The sequence below is a fragment of the Platalea leucorodia genome, assembly GCF_965183815.1.
Source record: "Platalea leucorodia genome assembly, chromosome: 6".
In the NCBI taxonomy this organism is placed as follows: Eukaryota; Metazoa; Chordata; class Aves; order Pelecaniformes; family Threskiornithidae; genus Platalea; species Platalea leucorodia.
This window is the reverse complement of record NC_138828.1, coordinates 49,916,952-49,942,996: the sequence shown is the minus strand read 5'-3', so window position 1 is coordinate 49,942,996 and position 26,045 is coordinate 49,916,952. Positions and strand designations below refer to the sequence as shown.

Sequence of the window (26,045 nt, the reverse complement as noted above, 5' to 3'; positions counted from 1 at the left end):
AGAATAACTATGAGCATGGCCAGTTCCTTGACTTAGCCATCTTCTTGCACACATGTTGGTGTACCAACTTACCTGGTGTACTCACTTGTGCAGTTTGCTATGCATATGGCCAGTAAAGGGGAACCATAGAGACAGCTTCTGGGACAGGACTACTATGTGTCCAGTTTCCAAAAAATGTCCTTTATCCCCAACCTGAAGCATCCTTCTAGATGAAGAGGAAGACTTTTGACCAGGCTGCAGGAAGCCATTATCTCAGCCATGTCTGTTGACCACGTTCAATGGTGCGAGCTGCGTGGCTGGCGCGCACAAACCCCTCTCAGGGATGCTCTCAAAGGCGAGCGTTTCCCTTTTGTCCATCCCTGCTCTCACCAAATTTGTTGCACCTGTCACTGCCTCCAGTGGGAACCGAATCGGACACGTACAGCCGGTTTTGGGCTGATGTCTCACAGGCCTGCGGAGCGAACATCTGTACCTTGCTCCCATTTGAGTGCTTCAGTAGAGGCGGGCCCCTGTAGCAACCAGGCACCCAGGGTAGGCAGCTCCTCACAGAAGGAAGACAAACACACCATACCAACATTTAATATTCATTATTATACCACTTATTTTGCACTGTAATGGGCTATGTATAGATGTTCAGCTACCTGAGCATCCCAAGAGACTTCTAAAACCTGGCAGCAGCTGGAGGTATTAATAAACCGTAACTCACTTTCCACATCAATTTCATATCCAGAGAACAAAAAAACGATTTTTGGACATTTTAGTATGTTAATGCCAAGCTTTAATAAATAGCATTTACCTCAAGATTGTGAGCTGGGAGAAAACCTGTATGCTTGTGTCAAAGCATAACATTACGAGCAGCATCTGTCAGGAAACCGAAAACTACAAGAACGCCCATGAAAGCAACGCATTTGAAGTACCGCGGGGGCTCACAGAAGCGCAGGGGGGAAGCGGCCTCCCCCGGCTCAGCCAGATCAGTTCTCGGGCGCTGCAGGCGCACCAACACAAAGCCACCGGCCTCCCCGCCGCCTGCGGGGGCCTGGGGGCCGCCGGCGCCCCCGCACCCGCCCTCGCCCCGGCGCGACGTGGCGGCGGGCCGCCCCCCGCCCCCGCCGCGCTCCTCCCCGCCGCCCGCCCCTTTCCCCGCCCGCTCCCGCTTTGGCGCCAAACGGCGAAAGAGAGCGGCGCCGCGGCGGGATGAGCGGCCAGCAGGCCGGCCGCCACCTTAACGGGTACGCTGCCCGGGCTCGCCGCCCTGCCGCCGAGGGGGCAGTGGCGTGGAGGGGCCGCGGGGGCGGGGGGGGGTCGTGATGCCGTTTCCGAGCTCTTCCCGCCCGTCCGCCGGCGGCTCGCTCCCCCGCTGGCACCGTGCCCCCCTCGCACCCCTGACTGACTGAACTTTCTCCCTCCTCGGCCGGGCCGCTCCCGCCGCGGGGTTTAACCCCGGGGGCCCGGCAGCCAGGCCGGCGGGCCCGCGGCGCTGGCGGCCGCGACCTGCGCCACGCGGCGGGCCCCGGCGTCTGGGGGAGTGGGGGGGCGGCGACTGCCGCCGCGGTCACCGGGCGGCTGCTTTCGGGGAAGCCGGTGTCCCGGCAGCCGCGCAGCCGGTCCGGTCCTGGCCGGGGGGCTGTGAGCGGGGCAGGGCAGAACGGGGGAGGGAGGCTCCCCGCGGGGGTCGGGCTCCGCCGTGCGGAGGGGGCTCCCCCGGCGCCGGCTGGGCCCGGGCGGCGCCGGCTGCGGCCGCGCGGAGGGAAGCGCCGCGTCCCCGCGGGGAGGGGGCGCTTGAAGCCTCTGAAGGCCCTGTCGTGAGGGTATGGCCTGCTTCATTTTTGGTGTGGTAAGCATTGGGGTAGGAAAAAGGGCAGGTGGGGTGTCTGGTATTCATCCTCTCCTGAAGCGGTGACCGGTATGACCAGTGTGCAATTAATTAAAGTCAAGGAAGTGATGCTGTAAAACCGAAATACGTTCAACGAAGGGAAATGTTCTTGTACTGCTTAATTGGGGCTCAGTATTTCTACAAAGTTTAGCTTTACAGGTTTGGTGAGTTATCTCTCAGGAAAAAATTGAGTATAGTTAATTTCAGTGCATAGAGTATCATTATCCGTAAGAAAGGTTGATTTTTCTCTCCGTCTCACTCTCAAAACCTTACCTCCCAGTAAGGAATAGGTAATGACCATATCTGGGTACCTGTATGAGGGGAAAGATGACAAGCCTCAAGTAAAGGAAATGCCACAGTCATTTGATACAATAGCAATCATAAACAAAATTATGAGACTTAAAGGCAAAGCTAGTATTGAAAGTCATCAAGAGCACATATCCTGTTTGGCTTTTGGGGAACAAGAGCGTTGCTGAAGATGTTTAATTTTTATTTTTACCTCTTTTTCTTTTTTTTTTACATTGAATTCTGTGAGTTGAGTGACAAAATACTGATAGTTGATCTTCAGTAACATACTTGATACTGGGGAAAAAAACAACTACAATACAGTTGGAACATAATGCAAATGACATCAGAGATAAGAAAGCAGAGGAAAAACTTAAAAAAGGGGGAGAAAGGAAAAAAGTCTGATACCCACCAGTTCTCCAGTTGTGCTATATTGTTGTGTAATTGACCATCATAATTGTCCTATGAAAAGATTTGAGGTGATGTATTCTGTTTTAGGATTCTCAACTAAATTTTTCATTAAGATGGACTGGTTTTTTTGGTAGCTGAATGAAATGTCTTCCTTTTTCAGATGGTGTTGCAGCTTACTTGAAGCCTAGATGGGTGAAAAAGAACTGAGAAGGGAGGCACTGTCCTCTAATTGCAGAATCTTTTCCTCTGTTTTCCTTTTAAATACTGTTTACGCAGACTTTTCTACAGATTACTAATCACTGTAGAATTTAAGGATATTTTTCCCCTTCTTCTTGAGCAGTGTTATCTTCATGACTTTCAGTTCCCATTATTTTTATTCATAAGTTCTTATGAGTTATCACAAGGATAAGCCTTAACTGCTTATTTTACAGCTAGCTGTAATATTTTCTAGAGTAGCTTTCATTCATGCAATTCTAGAACTTACAAATGAGTGTGAGGAAGATGATCAGCTGCCCCCAAATCCATAAACTTAATTTTCCTGTGTGTGCTTGACTGCTAGCCAAGTCCTTGGCTTCGGCTCAATCAGAAAGTAAGTGTTTTATACCCATTTCACACTCCTGTGTTCCTGTGCATTGAGTTGAGGGAATTATCTCGCCAAACACGGTGATGTTAAGTAGAAGTAATTGAGTAAGGTGAGGGTTTTTTTATGTTCTCTTTGATGTAAGCCTTCTGCTCATTTTTCAGATGTTCTCCTCTCTGCTCATTTTTCAGACATGCTCCTCTCCCTGTGAAGTTGGTACTCTGAGGGACCTCCACTTACATACAGTTCTGTATTTATGAGAAAAGTAAATAGTAGCTTTTGTTGTGTTTTGAATAAATAGGGTTGCTAGGGAATAATTTAACAAAAGGAAATCTCACAATCTCTTAGTTCAGAGTACTATTGTCTTTCTGGAGCCCTTTCCCCAGAATGTTTTATTTGGTGTAGTTCTGCATTGTGTGTTGTGTGCCTCTCTGAAGACATCACTGCGAATGTCATGTAGTCAGGAATGTATTAAACTGATCATTTAAAGTCTGATGATGTTTTGGATTTTGTAAATCTGCTTTTGTGAGGTATTTTAAATGATCACTCAAATTAGCTGGAGCACTGTCTTAGTATTTCAGTTAACCTGTCAAAGTTCAGTTTGGCATGAAGAGGTGTGAGGGCATGCCTTTAGTTTCTTCTTTCTGCTGTGAGTTTCTCTGAGCACTTCTCTGAGCACTTTTCTTTGTTAGTAGGATACAGCCCCAACCCTCTAGTTAACGATGATTCAAGCCAGTTTGGGCACTCTCAGAATCACATACTTGATTTGTGTGTTTGCTTTGACAATTGACAGTTCTGGGCACTATTCACGATGTTGTCAAAGTGTGAGAGAGGTATGCTGGTTACACCAAGAGTGTATGTTTCTCCCTCCTTATGTTGAGATGATAGCATTAAAGATGATCCTCATTCATTCCAAGAACAAGCCAAAATTGCTAACTTGTAACGTGCCATATATGAACTGTTCAAACCCAGCAATTTATCTTTGGTAAATAGCACCCTGTAGGTTTCTGAAGTACAATTTTATCATGTGCTGGCATTGTCTTCACTCAAATAGCGTAACTTCTTTATGACAAGCTAACTGCAAGCCTCCTATATATGCTATTTTATGTTTTTGGTTATAAAAATAATAATTAACAAAATACTTGTCTTGCAATGTTTGTTTGTCTTCAGAAAGTGCTGGTACTAGAGTTGCTAGGAGATATCTTGCTGCTTGCAGTTACCTGTGATGTATTTTTCTGCGTGGCTGTACGTTCCTTGAAGGATATCTCAGTCTTAAGCTGTAGTCCTTGGTAAGAGGAGCCCAAGAAGAAAAGTAGTGGCCCCTTGTATTTTGATAGGATAATTAATGTATTTGAGATATTCCATTGTTTTGGTTTTCAAGTGTAGAGTTTGGGGAAATTTCTTTGAATTAGATCTTTTCCTTGAAATTTGCAAAGCTTAAGTGTGCTGGGGGGTGGGGAGAGAGAAGAGATAGGCCTGTCTTTCCTCTCTTTGAGCTGAAAAGCACAGAAATTCCCCTGTTGCACCTTACACTGTCCAAGGAGTCTTTCAGCCATAAGCAGGCAAGAGAAAATGATGCATCCCTTTTTTTTTTTTTTTTCCCCCTCCCTCCTTCCCCCAAATAAATCCTGCAGTGCAGGGAAAGAAGCAACCTTTTGTGCCACTTTTATACGTTACATCTAAGGGAAAAGTTCTTAAACCCATCTTCTCTCGGTTTTTAGAAGGCTTTCATAGGACATTATCTCAAGAGAAACTTAGCAGGGGACTACCAGAATGGCTTACAGCCTCAGATTTTTGCTGGTAAGTGTTGTAACGAGAGGCAAACTCATGACAGTATCTGTGCGGGCAGAAACGAATGACTGCACAGGAAGCTACCAAATAGAAACCTAGCGAGCACTTGTCGTAGGTAGAAGTAGAAAATAGCCTATATTAGAGGCTGGCAGTTAGCGCAGTCATCATAAAAAAGATTATGTTGTTTGGGTGAAAAGAATGCCAGTACATGATATACCTTAATCTTGGAAATATACAGAGTGTTATCTATAAAGGATAAATTGCTCTGTCTTTGAGTAGCTCAGTGCTCTGAATAGCTCAGCCTTCTTATCTAAAACTGAAATTTGCAACCTCGCTTGGGTGCCTTTCCCCTGAAAGGAAATGTTGCATATGCAAGTTCCTAGAAAGCGCATAGCGCTGATGTTTTTATTGTTAAAATATTAGTGAATATGGGGTTGTCTTAGCCAGATTCTGATCCTGGTTACTCTAAACTTGTGCACATTAAAAGAATACAATCTGTAATAACTCTAGCTATGTGTTATTTGCTGATGGCTGTTTTTTCCATGAACTATAGTTTCGGCAATGAAGCATCCTGCAAAAAACGAGAGGATTATTTGGAATGGCCTGAATATTTTATGGCAGTAGCTTTTTTGTCAGCACAAAGAAGCAAGGATCCAAGTTCTCAGGTAAGAAGGCAACATATAAGGATAACATAACCTAATCTATATTGCACATCGTATCAGATGCACATGTAGCATTTTCAGGGATTTCTTATTAAAAGTTATTTCAGTATATAGCTATTCATTTTTTAACATGGTCAGCACTTTCTGTTACAGAAATTCTCTTATTGGGCCTGACCTCATGTGTATAATTCTGTGTGTACATTTGCAGCTTGGAGTTTTGTAAATCTTTTCATCTAGAGGTTAAAATAACACATGCATTTTCTCTCCTTTTTCCAGTAAATGTAGTTACTGTTAGAGGAGGATATAACTACTGAAAGTTTTAGATTGTAATTTTTTAAGACACAGCATTTTACAAGTTCCTTTTCCTCACCTGTGAGAGTATAAAAATTCCCTTTTGTTTGTTCTTGGGTTGACCGGAGTTTTCTTCTAGTTTGGTTCCTCCCTCAGGTTCCCCTTCGGCCTCTGCTTCACTGTCTGTCCCCATTCTTTGCTTCTTTCATGTTCCTCTGTTGAATACTGGTTTGAGGCAATTGATACATCTCCTGAAACATGCTGTTCTGCAGGACCCAGTTGTCCTGTCAGGCTTCCTTTGCGTGAAGAAGTTCAGGAAGCAAATCCCAGCAAAGCCATGGAGTAAAATGCATGTTAACAGTCTGCTCAATTACTTGCTGGCTTCTGTAAATTATGGTTCTTGGTTCTCTGAAGGTTATTCACTTAGGGCTAAATTTTTGTTACCAAAGAGCTGGTTGATAAACACATTGTGTGAATTAAAAACAGTACCATTGCTATTTCAATAAATCTAAAATATGGACAGAAAACATAAAAACGGGACACTTCATCATTCTATAAGAAGGGTCCCTGTGCAGAGTTGGGTTAAAGTAATAAAGGGTGGGAGTTAAAAGGTCTGATATTTTGGTGCATGTTTGCATAAACAAGCCACAAAGGTTTCTGAACCTGTCTCTGCCTAGGTCAACACTACTGCATTTCTGTTCCATCTTCCATACCTTTTCTTTTGCTGCTGCTGCTCATACCGCTGCTGGAAAAGCTAGTTTGGGGAGTAGAACTGACGAAAAACTTATGTTTAGAGGGTTAGTTCAGCGCCGGTTCTGCTCCCTGAACTAGGTTCACTTCATATTCAGACAAGGAGCAGTGCTGGCAGACTGCATGACCAGAGGGGCAGCAGGGTTGCATCTGCCCTGATTTATTTTAAAGCTCTACCAGTTAGATACAATTGTAGCCTTGCTCAATAGATGGTGTGACTTAATATAAAGTGAAGCTTGTATCTCTTAAATGAAAATAGTAGGACTGACTTTTCAGGTCTCATCTTTCTTGTTGATACATTCTTTTGCATGCTGTTGGTACTATATAAATCTGATTTTATTTAGGTTGGTGCCTGCATTGTAAATTCAGAAAACAAGATTGTTGGAATTGGATACAATGGGATGCCTAATGGCTGCAGCGATGATGTATTACCCTGGACAAGAACAGCAGCACGTAGACTAGACACGAAATATCCTTATGGTAAGGATTCTTGTGGTTGACAGGTCAGACTTGTGATGTCTATATATGTGAAAGTTCAGCTGGTAAAATATCGATCAGTTTTTCTTCCATTCACCTGATTTTGTTAATGTGCCCATATGTGATACATCAGGATAAAAATCACAGCTCTGAAAATAAATGAAAACAGTCATTATGAAGGACTGACTTTCTGGTGAAGTATGTTCATAACTGATTAGCCATTTTGGATTGTGTAGTGAAAACTTGTAAATATAATGCAGCTCATTAGCACACAGTTTCAGTCTATGCAGATGACTGCTGCTTCTGTGTGTTCATCTCCACAGAAATTACAGAGAGCATGTATATGCAAAACAAATAATTGCATCTAAAATACAGGTATTAAAATTGTAAACTCCAGCAGTTGCAGGAAATTCCAGTGTTCAGGTGTTGGTGGCATAGGCAATACATATTATGAAGGAGCTGAATTTTGTTTGTCTTGAAGTATGTGGTTGCATTCTGTCATTGCATGCCATTTTTGCCTCATCTGGTGTGTAGTGGATCTACCCTGCTATGGGTGAGGTGACTTTCATTGTTTATTTCAGCCTCTGATTTGATTCACTTTTGCTAAATAGGCAAAAGGAATGAGGAGCAAGGACGGTTTCATGGTAAATGTGGCTGAGTGCTGCTTTGGATCCTGTCTTTGTCTTTGCAGCAGGTGTAGTTTGTCCTTCTGCAAGCCTGCTTTGAAGGGTCCTCTCTGAATCTTGGTGCACCTATCAACAGGGTTGTACAGTTACTCCTCTGGGCCAGGTGTGGTTTGCAGGAACCAAGGAGACAACTTGGTTGCTGCACCTCTATGGGGTGAAACCAATGCAGCAGAAGCCGTGGGCACAGGAAAAATGGGTATTAGGAGCTCCTTCATCCTGCGCTGCATCTCAGCCTGTCCTGGGCTCAGGAGAGGCAGGGGGAAGAATCACAAAACTGAACAAGAGCCCTGAGAAACTGTCCCTTTCCCCTGCATGAGTGAGGGGAAATGAGCACCAGAGTTCAGCTTTTGCAAAGAGATATTGACTCTTTTCCAGTGTGCGGTATTTGTCTCTGCCTACTAATTCTGGTTTTTACTTGTAACTTCTAACAATTGGTCTGATACAGAAATCAGACTTGCATGAGTTTTGCCATTCCCTGTGTTCACCCAGAGCTCCCTTTAAAAACTGGCATTATGTTTTCTGGTTTCCCATAGCATTGAAGTAAAAGATGATATGCAATGATTCAGCACATAATTCATCAGTTTCATATTTGAGGTCTTAAAACCCTGGTACTTTGTCCTTGTTCGCTTCACCATTTATTATAAAATCTCTAATGATAACTCTTAAGCTTGAGACAGTTCAATATTATTTTTTGTAAGAGATATATTCCCGATACTAGGGCCAGCTCCTGCCAAATTTTAAGTCTACTCTGAAGCACAGAAGCACTGGTTTTACATATAGTGACGGTACCATAATGGTACAACTTGGTATGGTTGCTCTTTATTTATAGGGTGAGGAAACGAGTGTTAGCTCATTGATTAAATACAAAGTACTGAAAACAGAAGATTGATTTTGGTTGAATCTTTATGCTGCTGTAAGTTCTCTGTTCTGAACTAAGATCAGCGTGGGTGGTCTCTGGGACCTGAGCATGTTCCAGGCACTGAAATCTAAGCTGACCAATTTAAACTAAAAATGCTGTATGAATTTGTGAGGAATCTTTGTACAAGATGACCTGAGATTTTTTTTTTTTCCCAGTTAACTCTGACTCCAAAAGATGTGGAGTAAAGTAAAAATCTGTAATACACGATTTTTAAAAAATGCACTAACCCTTCTAACAGCCTGGAGAGGTGAGTTCATTTCTAGGAGTTGGTCTAACTACTGCCCTTTCCCCCAAAATCTTAGTCTTCACCTCATTAAAAAAATCACAACTTTGTAACATAAAGTGTCTGCTGTGATGAATAAACGACCTATTTTGTAATTCACAGATCATTTAAACTCTAGCAGTTTCTTATTAATCTTGATAGCACAGTTGACAGACCAGACAAGTATATATAAAAAAAAATCCGCTTTAAAAAATTCTGCTAGATGAAGAGAAACACATAGAATTGCTGCTAAAATCTCATTAAACTGTCATGTTTTCCTTTCTGCTTTTGCTAATCATCACAGCATTTTGTAAATTGGACTTTTTATCCTTGCTTTTTCCTGACTAGCTTGTTCAGAGATGGTACAATCTTACTATGTGCTCCATTAGCTTATCATGGGAATGCTGGCACCTTCATTGCTAGAGCTGCAGTGTGGCTTACTGGGTAAAGCTGATGGTAATTGTGCACGTACTACCACACTAACCTGGAAGATGTCTTCTAGAACTACTTCATGCAACTACAGTGCTACAGAAAAGGGCTGGGGTGGATATGAATGCTGACCTCCTGGTTTTATGTACTGTTGTAGGTTAGGCATAAACATTAGCTCACTTCCATCTGTTTTGGACCACTCTGACTAGCTTTCTCCAGAACAAAGCCTGAGTATTGCTCTGCGAGTGGCTTACTCAAAGGCTGCTCCGGAGGGCAGGGTGGAAAAAAGGCTGCAAGAAAAGTGTCATCCTGTATAGGCCTGTAGTGCAAAGCCTGCTGAGATGGTATGCTTAACCCTCCTCCCTCCCTCAGGCCATACTGGGGGATATGCAAGGCATACTGTGTTTCATGCTGTGAAAATACCACTCTGGTGGGCTGCAAAAAAGTCATCTCACTTCTTCATGCACTTTGAACTGAGACATACAAAATAAGCATGTGGTGCCGTGGGACTCTTGAGACGTGGAGCCTTGAGGAAACCCAGGGCCAAGTGCTATGTAATGCTGATGGAGCCCTGAGTAAGATGAAGACGAGCCAGTCTATGCCAGTTGGCCTCAGGGCCAAGGGTCGATCCCTGGCCCTGTCTGTGTTTAGCAGCATAGACATAGCAGGGGATTGGACCCAGAGGCTATTTTTGCAGAAGTCTGTTAGATAATCCTATAATAAATTTATTGAGCTCCAGCAGAACAGATGGATGCATTGACCCCATAGCTCTGACCAGATTCACTGTTTCATGGCTAGGAAACTTCCAAGTTCCACCCTAATTTATAGGTGGTTAGTTTATACATTCTTGTGTGTGCCGGCATTGTTCTTTTAGCTTTTCTTATTCACTGTGATTAACCCTTCCTCCTTTCCCCCCTTCCCCTGTGTGCTTACTGATAACAATAACCTTTTGAACTTTTGTTGTAAGGCTAAACAAGTCCTGTCACTTAAATTTTTCTGTATCTTGAAACTTGTTGGCTTGAAATTCACCACTGTCTCGGTTATCTGTGTCTGCTGCAATATACTGTACATATCTAACCTGCACCCTCAAGTGTGGGTTCTGCTCAGCTCAGTGTTAGGGAAAGGGTTGTGCTGGTTAAAAACTTTGTATTTATCCATATCTAAGTGTAACCTGAGCTGCTACTGAAAGAAAGCATAAAAATGTGGTAGGTAGTGCTCACTTTACCTTAGAGGATGCAAATATTTGCAAAGCATTTGTGTATTACAGGAATAGTGATGTGGATCACCTGTATTGATACTATGCATTCATTATGAGACTCTTGAAGCGGATTAAAACTTTTTTCCTTCTAGTTGTAGTGTATATTTGAACAGTTTAGTAGTATAGCCTTGTTATGTCAGAAAGCACTGGGTGTTTTGCAGAATGCCATTTTTCACAGCACAAAATCGAGCTTTCCTTGCTGTGTTGGAACTGGCTCTTTCCAGGCTGCCAGTCACTGACAAGAGCGGGGATGTTTCCGCGCACATGAGAGAAATGGAAGGCCAGTTTTGAATACCTACTTTACTAAGATGTTATTAAAAGCTCTTCCTGAAGCATTGTGTTCAGTACTGTGTGCAGAAGCTTCTTAATAATTAGACAAAATTCTCGCTTTCAGAGTCAAAAGTGAGTGCCCTCTGTTTCTGTTAGATGAATCCAAGGATTTGATGATGCTCAGTTTCCTCTCACTGATCATTTAAAATACTACATTTTCCTCCTATTAACGCAAGTCTTCCCACTAATGCTAGTTGCTGTGCTCCCGTTATGCCCTCTGTCTCCACTTTAATCTAAGAACATCCATTTGACAACCAGTCTCTAATTAAGAGAGTTTTAAATTAAAATGACTGGCAAATTTAGAAACCTCTGAGCAATAGAGAAAATATTGAGTAAATATGCTTACAAATATTTATACAGGTTCAGATACAATAAAATATGTGCTGTGGCAAAAAGTACACTCTAATTGAACAGTACCTGCTGTGTAAAATGAAACAAACTGTTATCAACATTTCCTTGTGTTAGGATTATGAGTTTTTCGTCAATTTTTTTGAGAGATGAACACTCAAAGATATTCAGGCAAATGTTACTTTTGTAGAAGCTGTTATTTTGACAGCACAAAACTTGATAAGGCACTATGAAGAAGTGTGATGCGCTCTCTCCAATTGGCAGTGCAAAGCTGAGGCTTCAGCTGCAAAAGGGGATCTATAGGAAGCAGTCTCCACCTACAGCCACTCACTTGTCCTGCATGGATTTCTGTCCAATTCTGGTGTCATACATCAAATCTCTAGAAAGTTTGGAGATTTGGAAACGCTAAGAATAATTTCTCTTGTTCTGCTTGCCCACTAAGAAACGCCTGTGTGTTCTGCTGAGAGTAGAACAAAGTTGGAGCAGGATGGGAGGAACTGGGAAATGGGGTGGATTAGCTAATGCTTCTCGCCTTTTGAGAGGGGCTTCTCTGGTTTGCCCCCAGCAGATTTTGTGATGTTCATAAATGGGCTGAGTGGTTCCCATCTTCACTTGCCAGTTCTTGTTTTTCACAGAAGAAAGCAGTGAGGCTGGGGCTGTTCCCTTTTTCTGACCGCAGTCTGAAGAGGCTAGGACTCCAATGAAATCTGGTGGTGTTATCCTTGCCTCCCTGCCCTGACCACAGCAACTGCTCTTCCTCCAGCATGTGGAACGAGAAAGAGAGCAGCAGGAATGGCTGAGGGCAGTGTCAGCCCAACATCAGTGTCCTGCCTTCCCCTAAATGCAGTGACCAGCAACCATCCCTATGCTTTCACAAAGGTTGAAAAAAGATCGATGTCATTCTACAAATTCCAGATCCATCAACCACTGTCCCCAGTGGTTGTCACTCCAGACCCCTCTCCTGGTTTCAAACCCCTACCTTTCAATAATATTTTGGTCCCTTCCATGATCCTTGCTGTGTCAAGTGTCAGGGGTCCAGCAAGTAAAGGATAACTGGTAGGTGAAGCTTGGACAAAGATGGGATGGAGAAGGGATGAACATGAAAAGGTGAAGATTTTGCCAAAAGACTGAGAAGTGGGCCAAATTACAGAACTCCCTGTATCCGTTTCTGTGCCAGGTTTATGTTGAAGAATGCCATGCTATTACCATAGATCTATATGGGGAACCCGTAATATTTGTTAAGTTGGTTAACATGGCAGTATAAAAACTTGTGTTAATAAATAAGTCAAGACTTGCTGCGTGACAATCTATATGCATTGAAATGTATTCTTTTCAAATGTAACACCATATTTAGTGCATAATTTCTCAAAATTCCTAGTTTGGCTCAGTTAGTAATTAATCACATAGAAAGGTCACTCCCCCCAGCCCCTCCTTTGATTGCTTCTTAAAAGGTGACATGTTATGGTGGTCCCTACTCCAAGCTCTTCATCAAGCATTGTAAGCCTTTAAACAGTATTAAGAAAAACTTTGTTCCTGTGGTTCTTATAAAATCACTAGTCAGAACACTTTTAGTAGGTGGGAAGAGTAATTCTGACTCTGTAACCCACTAAGAGCATGTTCATGTTAAGTGGTTAATCCTAAAAAATGACCGTTAATAGGGTAAGTAGGGGTCTCTTATTTATGGGTAGGCTTAAGGATGAGTGCTACTTCATATAAGCAACACAAAGCAGTATGCAATGAGAAAAGATAGAAACACTAGCAATTAATACTACCAGTAATGAAGCAATCATTCCTCTGCCTTTTTTTCTTTTTTTTTTTTTTCCTCTCGTGAATGTAGTAGCAGGTGGTGGGAATGTCAGAGCACGCACTAACTTCTCATTGTGTGGTTATTTCTTCAGCTAATGAAGCCTTTCGAGAATACTTTTCAAGCCACTTTTCCAGAATGGAAACCAGTGTTGCAGACTTAATATTATGTTGGCTATATGTGAATATTATTTAAAAAAAAAAAAAAAACACTGGGGTCCCCCATAGGGTATTGTAAAAATTCTTAGTTTTACTAGTCTGTTTAAATATATAGTTTTCAGAGTTCTGAATACTGTGTACCTGTGAAAGGTTATTTTAAGTTAGCTTCTTATTATCTGAGAGAGAACAATATGTAACTATTAGTAGGAGGTCTTAACAGGTTAGAAAACTTCATAACACCCCAAATGTGAACTACTTAGTTATTAACAATAGGGATTCTGGACTCCTGGATTTGTTTTCTCTCTCTCATTAATGCACAAAGTTGGGCAGGTCTATAAGAAAAATACAGGGATAATAGACTATCTTATATATAAATCGGTTAACAGTCAATGCCTGTCTGCCAGAGAGAGGGGAATATGAGGAACAGGGAATGAAGAGTGATGGGACAAAGCCTAAAAATATTTGTCTGATGCCTATATGTTCTTAAGGACTATCTAGCACAATATCCCTTACAGGGGCCAGTAGCAGATGTCTAGGGAAACGTATAAAACAAAGACATGTGTAATGATAGTTTCCCAGAATATTCTTCCAAGTTCCAACAACTGAGCCAAAATGGTTTTGTATTTAATAGCCCAGTAGACTGAAAAAAAGGAATACTGGAAAGAAAAAGATAACTTCTGGAATCAATGCAGACTTCTAGTCCCATACTACTTTCTGCAGTAAGTGCAGTAAAATACTCAGTTAGGCTACAGTGTGCCTGAAAATCCTACCTCCTTTTGTTTTTGAAATGAAAGCCTGCTGGGTTTGTTGGAGACCGCACTACTTTTTGTCTTGGAATGATTAGTCTCTGTTTCTTCCTTATTGCTGTCTCTGTGTCTTCTTTCCACACTGGAGAGTCATAATTGTTCTTATCTTCAGATTATGTTAAGATGATAGGGAGGCAAAATTTCTCTCTTCCCTCACTCCAGCTGATTATCTTCTATAAGTTATTTTTGGTCTGAACTTGTTTTTGCTAGGGAAGAGGTCTATTGTTGAACGTTTGTAGAAGTCTCCAGAAAGAGCCTTTCTTTCTCATCAGTGCAGCAAAGAAACTTGTTGCAGTACTAATAATGAAACTTATCTGGTTTTATGGCTGAAGATTTCTGAGTTTTAGTGAAGGAAAAATACTTAGTGAAGGAATTAGGGTTTTTTTTTTTAGTTCTGTGAGCCTTTGAAAACATTCCCTCATCCTTTTTTCTGGAGGCCTTCCATATTTTAGACTGCTGCCTAGAACATAAGTATATTGTTCAAAGAAACTTAAAAGTGATGTTTCTGTCCTGTTGACATAACCTAGTTCCAGCTGCGGAAATAGTGATACTCTTTTTCACTCAATCCTCTGTAACCCCAGAAAAATAATTCTCTGACTATTTATAGCGAAGCCTACATAAGATTAGTGCAACTCACAATATACTTGGAGTTAAATGTCTTCTGGATTTTCTAAATGTATAGGTTCATATAATTGTATATCTTGTACACTTAATGGCATATGTTTAAGATACAGTGTGACCCAATTACAGTTGCAACAGAAACAATAATAATCGTAATAGAAGCCTTAATGTGATGGTGCTTGGTTTTCGGGGGTTTTTTTTGTTAATTTCCTATTTTTTATGTTCGTTTCTGGCTTTACATTTATGAGAAGGTATGTGGACAGCATCGTCATGGTGATGCTGGGGACTGCTTGTAGAAGTTGATACTGAGCTTTCTTTAGCAAGTGTTTGGTCCTTTGTGACTTGCCTACATGGAAAAGCTTGTGTGCTGTAAGTTAGGCTGTAAATTTATAGTGCATTAGCTGTTATATAGAAAATTCCATGTAGACATTTAGCGCATACGGAAAACATTTCCATTCAGCAAGGATTCCTGTGTGTTGAAGGTGCTGCACTCAGTTATTCTTTGTGTGGCGAGATCATTCACACGGAGGTCAGTACATAGTAGCAAGTACGCTATGAGCTTGTGCTCCTAACTTTGCCTGTTTTAATTTTCCCATGTATTGAAGGGAGAGGAAAACTTTTTTTTTTTTTTTTTTAATCCATTCTTCAAAGCAAGCAGTGGAAAAACTCTTAATGTTGTCTGCACATGCAGGTCTCTAGATGAGCTCAAACCCACCCCACACTTCAGGACCTGTTTATGAAGTAAGTCAGGGCAGCAGGCAGTTTCTTAGTAGGTAGGTATATAAATTATGCAACTTGCTGCCATTCCTAGGAGTAAACAGGAAGTTCTCGCAGAGATCCTAATGTTTTTTTCAGAGGTTCATGGTGGATGACACAGAAACTGTGCTCTTCTCACCTGTGTTCGTAACACATTAGATAATCTGCTGATGTGTACAGCATAAAAACTTAAACCCTAAGGTGCAATCTGTCCAGAAAGAGCTATTGTGTTACAGTGGAATAAGGCCGGGTAGTCTGTTGCTACCTGGCCTATCTCAAATCCATGGGGAAATAGAGGACTTTGTTTTCCTGCTTGGGAAGTCTGGCACCTTTTAATGAGCAGTAAACTCACTTTAATATTAAAGCCGGGACATTTTTATGGTTGAGTGTGTCTTGTGTATTCTTGGGGTGAGAGAATCATGCAGCAGTGCTGAGCCGTTCTGAGACCCAGAGGACAGAGCTGCTCGGTTTTACTTCGCAATTCTCCTGCCTTTAAGAGCGCACAGTGCGCTCTTATAACCGTAAGACTGTTCCTCTCTGTGCATGTAAACACATAAATGAGCTGTTTTATACTGGCAATTAGATACTCCAGAGAGTTGTGAAGCTGTGAGATATTGCTTCACTTAGGGTGGTTGCAACTACTTGGCCCACAGCCTACGGCTTTGTTGCCTGCAATAGGTGTTAGCAAATGGCAATGCTAATGCGCTTAATGATATCATTACTAATCGGCAGCCTGGTCAGAACAATTGACCTTCATTGATCTTGGTATTTCTGCTTTTATTTCTTCCTCTGCCCTTTATGACAAGCTGTGCGAGCTATTTGCCTTTGAAAGGATGTAAGCAGTTATATTGTAACACTTTAATTTTAGTTTGACTGATTTATTTTAATGAACAGTATTATGAATTGTTTCTTTTTTTTTTTTTAAATCAGTGTGCCATGCCGAATTGAATGCCATCATGAACAAAAACTCAGCTGATGTGAAAGGCTGCAGCATGTATGTTGCCTTATTTCCATGTAATGAATGTGCAAAGCTCATCATCCAGGCAGGTAAGGAGTAGTGCTAGCTTGATTTGTCAGGGTTGCAGTGCTGCCTGCTCGTTGGTATCTTATCACGGATGTATTTGATGTTAAATTGCTGCTGTTAGATCTAAATTAATTGCACTGTCAACTTCATAAGATGCTACTTGTGGGGTTTTTTTGCATCTGAATGGTGCCAAATTTTTCCAGTGCTAATTGCATCTTCTGTGATTCTAAGCGTGCTTCTAATTTAGGTTTGTAACTTCTTAGACCAGGAGCTGCCAAAGAACAACACAGGCTTTGCATATAATTACTGTCAATTGTACTGTGCTCTGACACATTGAATAGAGTAGGGCAGAAAGAAATAAACTTCCGCATGACAAAAGGTCTGTTGGGAGTATATACATGAAATTTTAATTTGAATGTGATGCATGGTAGATATTTGAAGATTTTAAAATATCTTTGCTCATAAATGTCATAAGACTTCTATGATCCTACTTTAATTATGTCTTTCATTACAATTGTTATAAATCTGTGCCACTGCAGCAAGTGTGCTGGCCTAAATGTGTCGCCTTTTTTCAGATTAGGCATGTCTGCAGTAGGCTTCAGTTCCGTAAAAATCTCTGCTTTAAGGTAGCATCTATTTTGCTCGTTGAGTAAAGTCTTGCAATCCTAGCATGGATTGCTATTCCGGGGAGGTTCTCTCACCACTAATGGCCATAGGAATCTAGGAAGAAAGTAGCAAACAGAATCCTTCTTTATTTTGGTCCATAAGGTTTGAAACGAAGAGAGGTGAAGGGGGAAAGACGATGGTATTCTCTATTCGTCCTACATTTCTCTTATTTACGGAATCAAAATCAAATGGTCTTCAAGGTAGATTGGCTGCTTGTTCACAATATAGTCACTCATCCTTTTCCTTATGCGCTTAGGTGAGCACTAAATTGCAATGTATTGATATTTATGTTGTCTGGTAAATACAGTAAGGTGTTGATAGGCTCTGAAGCGCTTGTAACTTCTCTTGGGTCAACCTTTACACTTCTCCCCTGCATAAGTGATTTAGGCATAGATCATTCAACAATTTGAGACAGCACGCATTTATGAGGATTTGAACCTGGGACTGGGAGTTATTTATAAAACAGAGAACAAAAGGAAAAAGCATCCTTTTATACCTGTGCATTTGGAAGCGGAATGGGATTTGGGGTTTAAGTTCTTTGCGGGGAATTTTATCTATGTTAGAGAGGTAGAAAAATAAGTTCTCAATTACTTTTGCAAAAATGCTTAATTTCTAGTCTGTTTATCTTGTGGTTCTGCCTCTGAGTTTTTGGTTCTGGTTTTCCGAGTTAAACTTACGTAGAAATGGAGAAAAACATTTTCCAACATTTTTGAAAGAACTGTCTTCCAAAACAGCTCTACCTTACATAGCCTTCTTCTCAAGTACAGTCTATAGTATTTGGGGAAGTAGGGGTGTACCAAGGAGTTCTAGAGTATGTGGATGAATGCTGCCTTTTCTGATTTTGTGCACCAGTTTTTATATGACATTACTTTCTTTTTCCAGTGTAATTCTAACGTTTTTTCTATATGCCTTTTTTAGGCATAAAGGAAGTTATTTTTATGTCTGACAAGTATCATGACACTACAGAAATGACAGCTGCACGGCGGATGTTTGATTTAGCAGGTATTGTATACAGGTAAGAGAACTTTGGATTAACTTTATTTTTATTTTTTAAAGGAAAAAATGGTGTGTGAAAGAGACCAACTCTAGGGCAAAAGTTTTTCTTCTTTGCATCATGCAGTGTTTTATTCTTTGGTAGTGTTTGTAGATTGCTTGCTCTGTATGCCTGGAAAAGATACTGGATTGACAGACTGTTGCACCGTTCTTTTTGCCTTGTATGTGGTTAAATTTCAATTTCTTAACGTTTGTATGAGAAAATGGTCCATTTGGAATATTCATTTCATTCCTGGACTGCAAGTGAAATTGCGAATGTGATGGTTATTTGTTACATTGTACTCGGGAGAGTCATCACTGGCCCTGCTTCAAGAAGGTTAGACTAGATGACCTCCTGAAGTCCCTTACAACCTGAATTATCCTATGATCACATGAGTTAGACTGAAATGACCAATTGATTTTTTTTTTTTTTTGTGGATTACCTGATCCTTATTTAAACTTTAGTATCTTTTTGCTGCAGTCAATTTGGGAAGATGTCAAACCAGCCACCTATAATTAATTCTTGGTGCCTATAGCTGTCCAGTCTTCTTAGGTCAGCTTTTCTTGTGAGAGAAGGGTAAAACTTGGAATATTTGCCTTAAAGTAATGAGAATCTGAAAAATGTTTGAAGAGTGGGGTTTTTTAAGACACTGACAGAGATACCTAAAGACAATCTGTTCAACAGCTAGTTTGATAGCAATAACATGCTGTGGGTGAGGCTAATTATGCAGTCGGGGAGGCTTTGCAACTCTAAAAAGTTTTACAATATTAATATAAAGGCTTCGAAAAATTTGCAAACATAACAATTCTGACAGATAAAATTTTAGGATGAAAGGTACCTACTGGGCTAAGAAACATCCGTGAAAAAACACAGCAGTACTTGAAATTCAGTTTTAGTCCTTCAGTGTATTTCCTGTCTACTAAGACTATTTGACTAAGAAGCATAAATCATTCTCTTGCAAGTCAGATCTTGTAACTTCTCCAGAGTGGGAAATGTTTCTTGCATTTCAGATTGCTATTCTGGACAAAGTATTCAGAGTTTCTGTGGTCAGCAGCATGAGCTTTTCTGTGTTGACTGTTATTCATTCATGTATTGATTATTAAGGATGTAGGTGGTACTTAATGAATCTCTTGAACTGAACTGCAGAGCTTAATTAGGCATTAAATCCACACTATTTGCATAATCCTTTGTTTACTGGTAGACTGGAAAATATATGCTCAGTCCCCAAATATCTTCCTTGCTAATTGCTGTAGCAGATGCTCTAATGATAATAAAAGGAAACATTTTGCGGCAGTATTAATTTTACCGTTCTAAAGTTACAATTTTAAAATGATTCCCTCTTAACTAGTTTGGTTTTTCCCCAGTATGATGCATAATGTGATCTATTCCCCTAGCACAAAAAATATTCTAATATACTGAGGCAAAGTTTGAATGTGTTCTTTGAAAATTTGGCAGGAAAAAAGTGATCAAAATATCTATCAAAATATCTTTTATATACACATACGTATACGTATATGTGTATATACAATACATACACAGTATATTAAATATTTTTATAGATACATATATGTGTACCTATAGATGTAAATATATATTAAAAATATTTGAAATATAAATATATATGAACAAAAATCCCAGTCCTGGTAACATGATGCTACCACCTGCAGCTAAGTTGTTAAAAGTCCTTTGACTCCTGGGTAATTTATGAACTCCAATAGCTGAAGAATGTAGAGGCTAACCCACCCCATGTGTCTTTTTTGTCTTAGTCTTTCTTGTCCAGGTTTCTCTCAGTGTGGTGCACTATAATTGGCTCCCATAGAGATGAAAACTATGTGAATCCAAGGAGGGTGGGTTTTTTATTGCTTCAAAAATTTAGCTGGAGCTAAAGCAAGCAAAATGTTTTAACTACTTACTAACTAATGTCTGTGTTTTTCTTTATTTTAGGGAATTCAAGCCAAAGTGTAACAAGATCATCATCGACTTTGATTCAATTAACAGCAGACCAAGTCAAAAGCTTCTGTGAATTAAGTCTCATTAAGTCTCTAGAAGACTGTGATTATCCTTTTCTAAAAAGCTGCTAATGCCTTTCATCTTGAAGTTACTTGCAACTTTTTAATGGCTTCTGTAGCTAAAGTAGACTTCTAAGAAATACAAGGCATAAAATGTCCCCCTCACTTCATCTTGTCATGTGGAATCTAAATCTACTTACAGTTTTTTAATGCCTTTATCAAAACTGCTTGAAAAGTCTAGAGACATGCAGATGAGACAATGTAATGTATGTAAAGAAAACTGTTCCGATTCTTGCTGTATTCATCACCACATGCTCTGATAGGCTGTCAGCATTGATTTAGACTCAGTTTAACAGTAGTACTTATTGTAACCAGTAGTACAGTGGAATACGCTAATATATGTTGATCTCTCTATTGGATATGTGGATCTACATAGTTGATCCTAATAAAGGACAAAAAATGTTATCCATGCAAATACTAATCTTCCAACTAGCATAACACTAATACTTTAAAAGGTTATACAGCTTAAAGAATGACATTCTGCATGCGTTATCCAACAAATGAAACACAGGTTTTTCTTTTAATTGCTATCTAACACTGTCATACATGGGGAGGGGTGAGAGAGGAGCTTGTTCTGAGAATGGTCCATGCTGGACCAAGCTTTACAGGTGCTTTCAAGTCCTTGTTTTCCCCAAGGCTCCAGAATTGGAGGGGGTTCAGGGAGTAAATAATTTAGCTCTTTACTTTTGGGACTTTTACTTGGAGTTGGTTTTCATGTGTAGAAGGAAATTATTTTATTGGTCTAAGCTGTTTCTAGACAATCCAACATAGTTCAGTCTTAAAATCAAACTGTAAGGTAACTGAATCATTTTTTGTCCTCTGAGAGAAATTGGAGATAGTCAACCCATATCCGTATCTGTGCCAAAAGAGGTAATTATTGTGTTAGCTTGTTTCCCAGTGCTGGCGTAGTACCTTCATTTTCATAAATGTTGCCTAAAATAATATCCTTTTTAATTTTATCTTGAGATCTGGGAATAGATTTGAGTTCCTTTTCTCTAATTTGATTTTTTTAAATTAAATATGCCTAATGGCTTTGTGTAGATAACATGGTGGTTGGTTGTTTTTTTTTTTTTTTAAATGTGGTTATACTTCAATGAGCTTTTATTTTCTCTATAAAAGCTTTTTTTTCATATTTTGGGACATTATGTAATTTGGCTTCATACCAGTATTATTAAAGTCTTATTAAAATCCACTACATTGAAGTAGACTCATTATTATAATATTAAACCATGTGCTTGGCTCCAGAGTGCTGCTGTTTTTGCAATCATATGCAGAGCATATTTTGTGCATTTGTGATATTACATAAAGTGTAATGTTCATGAACCATTTGGCTACTAAAGGGAGCATTGTAATGTATTATAAGATGTGTCCATTTATAAAGTAATTTCTGACTTTCTCTTTTTTTCCTACAACTGTTTTCCACCTCAAAATTGGTGTGTGGCTTACTGCCAGAAGAAGAAATTTGCACATATGTGGAGGGGGAGGGTGAAACCTGAAAAATTACTTTAATAAAATGTTACTAAAACAGCTTATGCACATCTTTTTCTTTGGCCTGAATTAAGAAGTAGCATTTTGAGTTATACTGGTCTGACAATGGGACAGAGGGGAGAGAAGAAGCAGAATTTTTGGTTTTGGCAGCAAAATTGCTGTTTTCTTCATACATAATTGCTGATCTAAGTTCAGACTTAAAAGATGTATGCATTGTGATTCTGGTTACTTTAAGTATTTTTATGTCAGGCCTTGGATAATGGGAATGTATAATGTGCATAAAAACTCAGGAGTTTTTTGAACCAATGCCCAGACGTTTTTAGGAATGTACTATTTTTTATAAAGACTTTTTTTTTCCCCAGGACTTATCCTGTTTGTGTAACGGAAGAGCAGTACTGGAGAATATGACAGGATTTCAGATCTCTTCCGATCAGTTTTCGATCTGATAGAGCCTCATATACAAGCTTTCAGAGTAATTGTCCGTTGACTCAGGCTAAGTAAGTGGGCTCTCTGATTTCCAGGGCAACTTTATGAGAAGGGAAAAAAGCATATGCACGCTCTTGAGATGGCGCATTCTTAGTTTGAGGTTAATGTTTTAGAGCCAATCTTACAGAAGGTTTGACCCTTGCTTTGTGTGCATGCCTAGAAATCTGTATGCTTCTGGCTTTTTTTGTTTTAATAGTTCAGGAGATAGTGCTTTGACTTCCAAATAAAGAATAATTACTGGAGAAAACAATGAAAACAGGTAAATATAATAAACTGTGTTTCTGCTCCTGAAGCTCAAGTTCAAGATTGAATAGAACCATTTGGGCGGGAAGGACCTCTGGAGGGCATTTAGTTTTACCCCTTGCTGAAAGCACAGTTGACTTCCAAGTTGGATGCAGTTGCTCAGGCCTTGTCCAGGTGAGTTATCTCCAAGAACAGAGATTCTGCAGCCTTTCTGGTCACCCATTCCAATACTTGACCCACCCTCACTGTGTCTTCAGTCACAATTGCCATTGCTATATGTTATGTCTGTTGCCTCTCATCCTTTCGCCATACATGTCTGAAAAGAGTCTGTCTTCTCTACAACCACCCATTAGGTAGCTGGGGTCAGCGGTTAGGTTCCCCCTGCCTTTAACCTTCTCTAGGCTGAACAAATGCCGTGCTCTCATCCTTTGTCGTGCATCATCTGCTCCATCCTCTCACCATCTTAGCGTCCCCTCACTGTCTGTCTCATACGGGGAGCCCAAAGAGGACACTGCTCCAGATGTGGTCTTCATAAGCTGAATAGAGGAGCACGAGTAATCACTTCTGCTGACCTGCTGGCTGCACGCTTTCTAATAGAGCCTGGTATGTGGATAGCTGCCTCTGTTGCAAGGGCACTTAATCTCCTTGTCCACCTGGATTCCTGGGCCCTTTTCTTCCAAGGTGCCTTCCACCCAGCGGGCACCCAGCCAGCAGGGATTTGTTCTGTTTCTGGTGCAGGACTTCGCCGTGTTTCCATCAAGCCATTCCTCCAGCCCTTAGTAATCAGCTGTTGGTACAGCTGAACATTGAAGCACTCGCCACAACTCTCTGAGCCTGACGGCTGACCAACGTGACGCTTCACAGGTCCCATCGTGGCCATCGGCACTGCTCCCATGGTAAAGCAGCCCCCGAGCCTGCCGGGGGAAGGGGAGGTGACTGCAGGCTGAGGCTTTGTTAGGGATTGCTTGAAAAACCCAGTGCAGGAAGCTGAAAGGAGACTCTGGGGAGCACTTTGGTAGTTACTTGAGCAGCATTAATTGGAGGAAGAAATCACATTCAAATAAAATGCTGAGATCCTATCCAGTTCAATATGACTCTGTCTTAAAGGTTAAATCTAAATCCTGCCATCATCTAGATTTTCCTTCTAAATATTATTCCATTCCCCTGTCAGAGAACCCAAGGAACTGGCAATCTTATTTACATAAATTTCATTTAAGAAGGAGTGGTTTCACAGGCTGGCATACTGAATGAGAGCATAATCTCCATCTTTGAAGCTTTGATCACTGGCTGAGCATTTTATTGCTTTGTATATTAGGAATATTTTCACAAAGATAACAAAAAGTATGCTGTGACCAGTACAATTGTTCTGATTTCCAAAACAGCCCGTGATAACATTGGCAATAAAAGCGCTTCTGGTGCATCACTCAGGCTGAAAGCTCTACGTGCATAACTGCAGAAGCTGCAGTAGTTCATCGGCTACCGAAATGAATCTTGCAGGGATTTTAAGCAAAATAAACAAAAATTCTGACTTGCCACTCCTGGCTTTTCTCTCTGAAGCTGGGCGATGGGAGTCTTTATGGAAATGAGGTGGGACAAAGCGCAGAGGCCTCACCTGATGGCCCTGAAGCAGCAATTCCACCGCGCTAGGTCTCACCCGGGGGCCTGGGATAAGCTTACGAGGTGCGGCGGGGGCTGCGGGGAGCCTGCAAGCTGCTGGTGAGCAGCTGAGAGTCATGAAGGAGCTGCAGGCAGTACTCTGCAGTAATCCAACAGGGTTGGCTTGGGTTTCTGCTACGCTGGGAGCACTTAAGGATGAAGTACAGAAGTGACCACAGCTAAAAGGCCATTTATTTGCAGCTGTTTCTTCTCAGTTGTAGGTAAGAAAAGGACTTATATAATATAGGGCTGGAAGTGTGAGGTACCAACTCTTTCTCTCTTCAGTGGTGATGGCTCAAAGGGTTTGCTCCACTAAAGCTTCTTTTAGCAGATTTCTCTCTTCCTTCCCTTTAAAATCTAGGTTTATCTAATGTAAAACTCTCTCTGATTTGAGAACAGAAGGGTAAAACTTGTTTCAAGTGCATAGTCTGCATCAGGTCCATGTTCTCGGCCTTGGGAACTACTGAAAGGCACACAGTGGAAAAGCATTAAACAGAGCTGACTGTCTAAGAAACCTTATATGAAACCTTTAAATCCACGTTACCTTGCTTTTACACTTAAGTCACCTGTTTACTTTCTCTGGCTTGAAGGAACTGAGGGGAAAAAAGGAGGGAAAAAAAAAAAGGATTTCTGAAGTGCCTCTGCCTCATTCAAAAAAACCATCTTCCCAGCATTTACAGCTCAGTTGAACGGCAGCAAAAGCTTTAATGAAGCGTGTGGTTAATCAAGCTATGGAAGAGTGCAGCATTTGATTTTTATTTTGCTGGAGTAGGAGCTTAATCGCAGCAGCTTGCTTCCTAACGCTGCTCATCTTCAGGAGCAGCGGATTTACATTGTCTGAATGCTTCAAACGCGTCGATGCGGCTGGGCTTTGAACCCCTTCCCTGCTGAGGAGGTGTCCCGGGAGGAAGGCGCCTTGGGCAGCTCCACGGCTGTGAGGCAGCACCAGGTAATTGTGGCGGGAGGGCTGCTGCCTGTCGCTCCGAATAACCAACAAGAAGGGCACCATCTTTCTGTGAACTGTGCAGCAGAAGGGCAACACTTAAAATGGAGATATATGTGACAGGGTACATGAATTACAGTGATTTGTTTTGTGTCTCTACCTGATTTTTTCTTTTTTTTAGGAGGAATTAAGGAGCAGGGGAATGGGAAACTGCTACTTCTCTCTTGTATGCTTTAAGGTTTGTGCTGGAAAATCTGCCCTCTGTCAGGGCCCTCCCTCTCATCGAAATATGAGGGGAAAAAAAATCAAGCTTGATGTGCTGGATTTTTAGTTGTTGACATTATTTACTGTGCTCTTAACAAACGGTGCCCTAAGGAGAATGAGAATAATGTGCTCCAGCAGCAAAATATGCATAATAAAGAAGCAATTGCCTACGGTTTCCTGGGATTTCTTACTCTGTGCTCTCTACCTCCCTATTCCTTCATTGTTTCAAGCTAATGTGTATTTCAATTCTGCCACGCAGATATTCAGAAGGGCTCCCTGCACCAAAGGAGAGGAAACGAAATATATTCAAATCACCGCTTCAGTGGCATAAGTTTGTCTTGGTTTGCCAGAGACTTGGGTACGTTCTTTAGTTGGCTGTATAACTCTGCTGTTGCTGCTTGTTGACTCGTGCTGAAGTCTTTTATGTGGCATATCTTGTTGCGAGCGGGGTTCTTTCCTCCACTGTTCAATCAACTCTGACTGCTAATCAGAATGTTGCTGGGTAAACAGGACTGATTAAAATTAAAATTTTAATTTTGTGTTGTAAACAATATGGCACTTTAATATTTGTACTGTTATTAAAGATACTAATAATAATGCATCTAGGGTTTTGTGGTACGGTTTTCATATTTATTTCTTGAAGCACTGACAAGTTTTGCTAGAGAGCTTCACATTC

The 26,045-nt window shown here is 40.9% G+C and overlaps 1 protein-coding gene across 1 annotated transcript; it reads left to right on the top strand.

Moving 5' to 3' along the window:
* Nucleotides 1-1,194: 1,194 nt before the first annotated feature.
* On the top strand, nt 1,195-20,243 carry DCTD (dCMP deaminase; the record flags this gene model as incomplete). Its single annotated transcript, XM_082316563.1, has 6 exons — nt 1,195-1,229; nt 5,494-5,605; nt 6,988-7,123; nt 16,428-16,544; nt 18,106-18,202; nt 20,165-20,243. 6 exons carry the CDS (start codon nt 1,195-1,197, stop codon nt 20,241-20,243), a joined length of 576 nt encoding a protein of 191 aa, XP_082172689.1.
* Nucleotides 20,244-26,045: the final 5,802 nt, after the last annotated feature.